General features: G+C 32.6%; 1 protein-coding gene across 1 annotated transcript; it reads left to right on the top strand.

The window, feature by feature from the left end:
- The first annotated feature begins 3,152 nt into the window (after nt 1–3,152).
- LOC129912575 (heat shock protein 75 kDa, mitochondrial) lies at nt 3,153–8,313 on the top strand. Its single transcript, XM_055990884.1, has 6 exons — nt 3,153–3,420; nt 3,487–3,815; nt 6,384–6,917; nt 7,034–7,272; nt 7,331–8,017; nt 8,080–8,313. The coding sequence occupies exons 1-6, from the start codon at nt 3,288–3,290 to the stop codon at nt 8,252–8,254; spliced, it is 2,097 nt and encodes a 698-aa protein (XP_055846859.1). The 5' UTR covers nt 3,153–3,287; the 3' UTR covers nt 8,255–8,313.
- Nucleotides 8,314–8,523: the final 210 nt, after the last annotated feature.

Raw genomic sequence — 8,523 nt, 5'->3', positions numbered from 1 at the left:
TTGAAAACATGTGTTCGGGTTTCATTTATTGTATTATACCGATTGTATCAAGATATGTGGCAGGAGGGCTACAGCTTCCAAGGCTATAGAAATGATATATTTTTACATCAAATCACAAAGGAAAACCTTTTGAAATTACAACAAACCTTTTAAAAGATTATGTTGGATTGGAATTTGTTTCGAATTTATAAATTTTTGTTGAAATTTTTTTTTGTTTACAAAACAAATCTGTCAAAAAAAGGCATGTTCATTGAAAACTATCCTTTGCAACGCCATCTAGCAATCATTTTCTTAAGTTGTTGGTTTGCATGTGTTGGTGTTTTCAAAAAGTGAAAAAGTAAAAGTTAAAAATGTTTTAACTTTCACTTTTGTTTTTCTGAGATGAAAGATAGAATTTTGCAGTTTGTTGGTGAAAGACAAAACATTTTTTCACTTTTGTACTTTTTGAAGTTGAATGTAGTTAAGCCTTTACACCTGAATTTGCCGTTCGGGACCCTCGAATTAGTTGTGCCATTTTCAATTTTGTCGCTAACTGTTTTCATTCAAATTTTTGACATTTTCCAAATTTGAAAAAAATTTACCAATTTTCGCTTAAAAAGTGGCTTAAACTTAACGCATCAAAGCGTGGCTTATACCAAAATTTGCCGTTCGAGACCCTCGAATTAGTTGTGGCATTTTAAATTTTGTCGCTCACTGTTTTCATTCAAATTGAATGTTGTTCCGCTAACTTGACACGAATTTACCAAGTTTCGCTTAAAAAGTGGCTTAAACTTAACGCATCAAAGCGTGGCTTACACCTGAATTTGCCGTTCGGGACCCTCGAATTAGTTGTGCCATTTTCAATTTTGTCGCTAACTGTTTTCATTCAAATTTTTGACATTTTCCAAATTTGAAAAAAATTTACCAATTTTCGCTTAAAAAGTGGCTTAAACTTAACGCATCATTTGGAAAATGTCAAAAATTTGAATGAAAACAGTTAGCGACAAAATTGAAAATGGCACAACTAATTCGAGGGTCCCGAACGGCAAATTCAGGTGTAAGCCACGCTTTGATGCGTTAAGTTTAAGCCACTTTTTGGAGGGTGCCTCGCTAAGTTGACACGTCAAGTTAGCGAAACAACACACTTTTCAATGAAAGCAGTGAACGACAAAATTGAAATTGGTACAACTAAATCGAGGGTCCCGAACAACAAATTCAGGTGCAAGCCACGCTTTGATGCGTTAAGTTTAAGCCACTTTTTAAGCGAAACTTGGTAAATTCGTGTCAAGTTAGCGGAACAACACTCAATTTGAATGAAAACAGTGAGCGACAAAATTGAAAATGCCACAACTAATTCGAGGGTCTCGAACGGCAAATTTTGGTATAAGCCACGCTTTGATGCGTTAAGTTTAAGCCACTTTTTAAGCGAAAATTGGTAAATTTTTTTCAAATTTGGAAAATGTCAAAAATTTGAATGAAAACAGTTAGCGACAAAATTGAAAATGGCACAACTAATTCGAGGGTCCCGAACGGCAAATTCAGGTGTAAGCCACGCTTTGATGCGTTAAGTTTAAGCCACTTTTTGGAGGGTGCCTCGCTAAGTTGACACGTCAAGTTAGCGAAACAACACACTTTTCAATGAAAACAGTGAACGACAAAATTGAAATTGGTACAACTAAATCGAGGGTCCCGAACAACAAATTCAGGTGCAAGCCACGCTTTGATGCGTTAAGTTTAAGCCACTTTTTAAGCGAAACTTGGTAAATTCGTGTCAAGTTAGCGGAACAACACTCAATTTGAAATTGGCACAACTAATTTGAGGGTCTCAAACGGCAAATTTTGGTATAAGCCACGCTTTGGTGCGTCAAGTTTAAGTCACTTTTTGAAGTAAAAATTGGTAAATTCATGTCAAATTGGGAAAATGTCAAACATTTGAATGAAAACAGTGAACGACAAAATTGAAATTGGCACAACTAATTCGAGGGTCTCAAATGGCAAATTTTGGTATAAGCCACGCTTTGATGCGTCAAGTTTAAGTCACTTTTTGAAGCAAAAATTGGTAAATTCATGTCAAATTGGGAAAATGTCAAAAATTTGAAAGAAAACAGTGAACGACAAAATTGAAATTGGCACAACTAATTAACAACTAATTAACGGCAAATTCCCTCATACTTAGTTTTTCAAAAAAAAAATTGTTTAGAGATGGTGTTTCGCTAGGTTGATATCAAGTTAGCGAAACAACATATTTTCCTATGAAATCAATGAGCGACAAAATCGAAATTATCACAACTAATTAACGACTAATTAACGGCAAATTCCGACATACTCAAGTTTTTAAAAAGACCTTTTTTAAGAGTTGTTGTTTCGCTAAGTTGATATCAAGTTAGCGAAACATCAAAAATATATATGAAAACAATGAACGACAAAATCAAAATTACCACAACTAATTAACGACTAAATAACGGCAAATTATGCACCTAGTCCCGTTTGGATCAGTGATGGGTGTTTCGCTAAGTTGACACTCATCAGTTTGGAATTTTTTTCATACAAGTACCCTCACCGCTACCCGTACCGCTACCGCATACCCTCCAGTGTGGCCAAGCCTTTAATGGGGACTTTTCAATAGTCGATTTTTGCCGTGCCGCTAAGCTTTTCGACTCGTGTGAACTTAAGTCGCAGGCGACTAAATTGACATTCCCCATTGGGCTTTTAAGCCAAACGACAGTGTCAAAGAAAAAAAAACAAAAAAAAAAAAACGTTTGACATTTCAATTTTGAGGAAAAGTGGCGTGTATTATGCATGTATGCTTTTGTTTTCATCAGAATTGATTTGATTTGATTGGTTGGTTTTTTCTTGTACTTCTTTAATATACAGTTATGATAGAAAGGAAAAAGACAAAGACAAATTGCTTAAAAGCCCAATAGAAAAATCCTAGTCGACCGACATATCGTAATAAAATTTTAATCGCTTTAATTCAAAAATACTGCTTTTATTTTTTTTTTTTTTGTCTTTAGTTTATGAAAGTAAAATTCACTTAAAATTTATTATAAAATTGACTCGTGAAAAGTCGGCATAAGATTGACCTGTTTAATGTGAAAACTATCACGCACTGAATGCACTCATTAAGTTCCACCATCACATTCCAGTGCTTCCAGTTTCCACACTTAACACTTTTGACATTTCTTTAGGCCGCTGCGGTAGATAAGAAAAAAATTCTTTTTCTCATTTTGGTTATAAAAAATAATTCTAGTTTCTAGCCTTTGAACTGTGTCTGTGCAGTGTGAAATAAATAATTTCCATAAGGCAAAATGTCTCTAGCAAATCGTATTTTAACATGTGCAATTCGAACGAATTACATAAGAAATCATGGTTCTCGTTCCGCATGTTACATCCACAAATCATTCCAACATGCACCTTCGATTTCTTTATACAGGGATTCAAGTGAGTTGTGATTCCTTTTGATAAGGTTACACAAATTGTAATATCATTTTAAATAACAAAATTTAGGATTCAACTTTGCACGCAACTTAAGCTCTCAAAGTTCAGATGAAAAAATCCATACAATTATTCGTGAGACAGAAAAACCAGTTGGAAGCAGCAATAAGCATGAATTCCAAGCTGAAACTAGAATGTTGCTCGATATTGTTGCTCGTTCGTTGTATTCGGAAAATGAAGTCTTCGTTCGAGAGTTGATATCAAATGCAAGTGATGCTCTGGAAAAATTTAGATACACCATTCACACTGCTGGTGAAAATGAAAAGAACTACGAGAATCAAGATCGTGCTCTGGAAATACACATTGGCACCGATAAGCAAGGAATGCAACTAATAATTCAAGTATGTATTTATTCGTAGATCCTTTTCATTGGGTTTTGTGGATGGCTTTAAAGTACTCTTAAACTTGTAAGAAACTGGAACCCAAAGCAGGCCAGTAGCCAGAGTTGAATTTAAGGTAGGGAAACGGGTGTTTCAGGTAAAGTTAAGTGCAAAACTTTAATGTAGATTAGATTGGTTTTTATTATTTGTTAACGTTGATTAAATTTGGTTACAATGTTTACAAAAAAAAAAAAAAAAAAACCATGGCTTTACTGCCGTCTGCCTAGTTGACAAAACATGAAAAAAATACTATTAAAAAACTTTCATTTATTATTTTATTTCTAATGAGAAGAGCTTGTCTTTTAACATCCATATTGTTAAGCAAGATTATAATGTATTAATGTATCGTTACCAAAAGTATTCCTCCTTATTTCCTTAAGCATTGAACATCTTCCAATAAAGTGAACAACATCTTCCCTTTCATTTAGATTGATTGTTGTGATTTGGTTGGCCGTAGCGCTGCCTGTATAGAGATCTTGTTGCGTCATTCAAGTATATCTCTCGCTGTTTTATGTCCACTGCGAAAATGAGCTGGTATAGAGAAGCTTTTAAATCATCCTAGTTAATACAATCTAGGTTTAGTTGCATTCCACATTCTCTTGCCAAATCTATCCAATCAACATACACACTTGTTTTTGTTCGTATCAGCCTTTTATTGTTCATCTTCATAACTCTCAAGATATAATCGACTTGCATTTTCAGGGTTCGTATTAAAAAAAGGTGATAATCCTGATTCCTGATAATAACATTGTTCGGTGTATTTGATGGCAGTCAACATTAATGTATTCAGGTTTAAATTGTTGATTGTTTTTCCAAATAGATTATATTAGCTGTGTTCTTTTGGCCTTAAGTATCTACTGCTAAGTACTTCTGGTTGTATTCAACTCAATTCCTTCTATAGAAATAATGTCTTTGAATGGATTCAGAAGTACTAAAAAGTACTTTGCTGAGCCCAAAGGAATACAGCCATTTAAAAGTAGAAAAATAGTTCATACGAGTAGTGAAAAAATATGAACGATAAGTTGTATCTCTGTGAAACATTCTTTTTGTTTACGGTTTCAGTACTAACGACCATATTATTTAATAGTTTAAAATATACATCTGGATGTAAAGAAATGTCAAAAATAAATCCAAATCCATAATATTCACTATCACACAGAGAAAAAAATAGTCATTTTTAACTGTTTTTTTAAACTATTTTCATAGTTAAAATCGGGATAAATATTTTCGATTTGAATTTATTTTTGATAGTTAACAATTTTACATCCAGATGTATTTTTTAAACTAGTGAATAATATGGCCGTAAATGTTTCTTTTCAAATGGCGTAGTTGCAAAACCATTAAAAATAACTAAAACCAAATATTTCAATTTTTTTTTTGTTTTTATTTCCCTTCATAAGAGTTCATAAAGTTTTTTATAAAAACTTTATTAAGCTTCAATTTTCTTTTGGTTTGACTCTACAACGATTTGTTTTAGACTGCAATAGCTATGTTCATTGTATATCTGTCATCAAACCAAAAACTATACTTTTGAATTTAAGTTCGCAGATCGCGCCAAATTTTAGCTGACATTTTTTTTTCTCTGATTTCTCATTTGAGATCAATTTAGAAAAGCCAATAAAATAGGCCATTTTACTGTTTTTCAAATCATTTACGGCTATTCTATAACTATGGATGAAAAGATTAAAATGAGGCTCAATTTTGTAAGCCTAATATAAACCTGAAATAAAAATGCAAATTTACAGCTTTATTCATCAAATAGATTTCCTGTTCTAATGGATCCTTTGAGATGAAATAAAACACGGCATTTTTGAAGTTGTGAATAAATTTTTTCTTATCACTGTTCATGAGCAAAATCAAATTAACACCGTTAAAATTTTAAAAAACCAAAGAAAAATAAAAGTTTTTAAAAAAGTTAAATTTTTATAAAAAAAAGCATTTCATACCATTTTTGAAAAAAAAAAATTACTTTTATATTGATATAGCTACAAATTAATTCAATTGAGCAGAGTAAAAAACTTGTGCTGCGGGATAAAATGAAATAAAATTTGAAATAAAGGTCTGAGTTGGGAAAATACATATATCCGATTGAGAGACCTCTGTCTGCTAAAGGGAGTAAGTTATCAGTAAAATTTTATTGAATGAAGTTAAAATGGTGTCAAAAATTATTATAATATACATCTCTGGTAGCTGTATTGCCGCCTGCGCATTGCACTTTATAATTCAACTTAAATAAAAATAGGAGCTAGAGTTTTTAGTTAATAGTTTTTAGTAAACGACGAGTTAAATTTAAATTGACTATGAAGAACATCATTCCACAAAACAAGTGATATTTTTGAAGGAAGGGCAATTTTAGGCTGAGAATTTTCAAAGCATTTTGGAGATGCGCCATATTTATAAGTAGGGCATTTTTGAAACCAGAGCTTTTATGAAGTTCGGAAATTCTCATAAGTAGGGCTGGCTACGGCTCTGACCCAAAGGCACAACAAGAAAAAGGCAATTATTTATAATCATTTTTGTTTCTTGCAGGACACTGGTATTGGAATGACTGAGGAAGAGCTTATCAACAATCTTGGAACAATTGCTCGTTCTGGATCGAAACATTTCTTGGAACAAATCAAAGAAAAAGGAGCTGCTGTTCAAAATTCTTCAAATATTATCGGTCAATTTGGTGTAGGATTTTATTCAGCTTTTATGGTAGCTGATCGTGTAGATGTCTATACAAAATCTTCCAAAGTAGGCTCGCCTGGACTTAGATGGTCAAGTGATGGATCTGGATCATATGAAATTCAAGAAGCTGAGAATGTTGCTTATGGAACCAAAATTGTTATCCATTTGAAACCAGAATGTAGAGAATATGCTGATGAGGATAGAATTCGGGCAGTTATTAAGAAGTATAGCAATTTCGTTGGTAGTTCGATTTATTTGAATGGAAAACAAGCGAATGTTATTCAACCAGTATGGTTAATGGAACCTAAAGATGTAACTTTAGAACAACATACAGAATTTTATAGATTCATCGGGAATACATTTGATGCACCACGATTTGTTTTGCATTATAAGGTGAGCATTTAAATTGAGGGATAACTATTTGAATTAAATTAAAAGGGTACAACAACATCTAACTGAAGAGGCCTCATAAATAAATAATATTTTAATTGAATTCTTTAATTTTTAAGACGGACGTACCTCTCAGCATACGCGCTCTTCTCTATTTCCCAGAAGGAAAACCAGGATTGTTTGAAATGTCTCGCGATGCCGATATTGGTGTTGCTCTTTACACAAGGAAAATTTTAATTCAATCTAAAACTGCGAATCTACTTCCTAAATGGCTCAGATTCGTCAAGGGAGTCGTTGATTCTGAGGACATTCCTTTGAATTTAAGTCGAGAGTTACTTCAAAATAGTGGTTTAATAAAGTAAGTGCTATCACTTCTTCTTTTATAACTTTTTTCATTTATTAAATAAAATTTACAGAAAACTCAGCACAGTACTTACAAGTCGGGTATTGCGTTATCTACAAGATCGTGCCGTTAAACAACCTGCCGATTATGAAGCTTTCTACAAAGAATACGGTCTATTTTTGAAAGAGGGTATTGTCACAACCCAAGACCAAACAGAAAGAGAAGAAATTGCCAAACTTCTTCGTTATGAATCTTCAAAGTCTCCCGATACAAAAATTTCACTAAGTGAATATTGTAGTCGTGTTGGCTTAGAACAAAAAGTTATTTATTACCTATGTGCTCCAAGTCGTGTCCTTGCCGAATCATCTCCTTACTACGAGGCGCTTAAGAAAAAAGATGTGGAAGTATTGTTTTGTTATGAGCCACACGATGAAATCGTTCTTATGCAGCTTGGTATGTTTAATGGAAAAAATGTAACCTCAGCTGAAAAGGAAATGCGTCAGGATAACGCAGATGTTAGTGATCTGGGAGAAGGAAGTTTAAGAAAATCTGAAATTGATGAAATAGTACCATGGATTAAGGAAAAACTATCTGGAAAAGTTTCAGATGTTAAAATAACAAATCGTTTAGATTCGCATCCTTGTGTTATAACGGTTGACGAAATGGGTGCAGCTAGACATTTTATTAGAACACAGAGTCATCAAATGCCCGAAGCGAATCGATATGCACTACTACAACCTCAATTCGAGATTAATCCAAGGTTAGTTTTTGTAACCTTTGAAAATACTTTTGTTTATTAAAATGTTGTTTATTTTTGTTTAGACATACCATAATCAAAAAACTGCACAAGCTTAAAACAAGTGATCCTGAACTAGGTGAACTATTAACAAGACAGTTGTTTGTGAATGCAATGGTTGCAGCTGGTCTCGCTGAAGATCCACGAACTCTGTTAAATAATATGAATGAGCTTTTAAGCAAAGCTTTGGAAAAGCATTAATGTTCTTTTAAGTTTAAGAAAATTTAGTTTTTTTTGTAGAATAAATGAGCAAGACACAAGTTGTTCCTTTATTAATTTATGAAAATTCAGTGGCAATTATTTTAATTTTTGATAAACTGAAATGTTAAAAAAATTACAAAAAGTTCAAAATTACTTTTCATTTTTTTTTTAATTAATTGTAAAATTTAAAAATAGTTGTTAGTTATTACAAAAAAAAATAAAAATAATTATATAAATGTTAATTTGATTTTAATTGGTTCAACTTGAAA

Source organism: Episyrphus balteatus, chromosome 2 (assembly GCF_945859705.1).
Source record: "Episyrphus balteatus chromosome 2, idEpiBalt1.1, whole genome shotgun sequence".
Taxonomy (NCBI): Eukaryota; Metazoa; Arthropoda; class Insecta; order Diptera; family Syrphidae; genus Episyrphus; species Episyrphus balteatus.
This window is presented reverse-complemented; position numbering and strand designations above follow the sequence as displayed.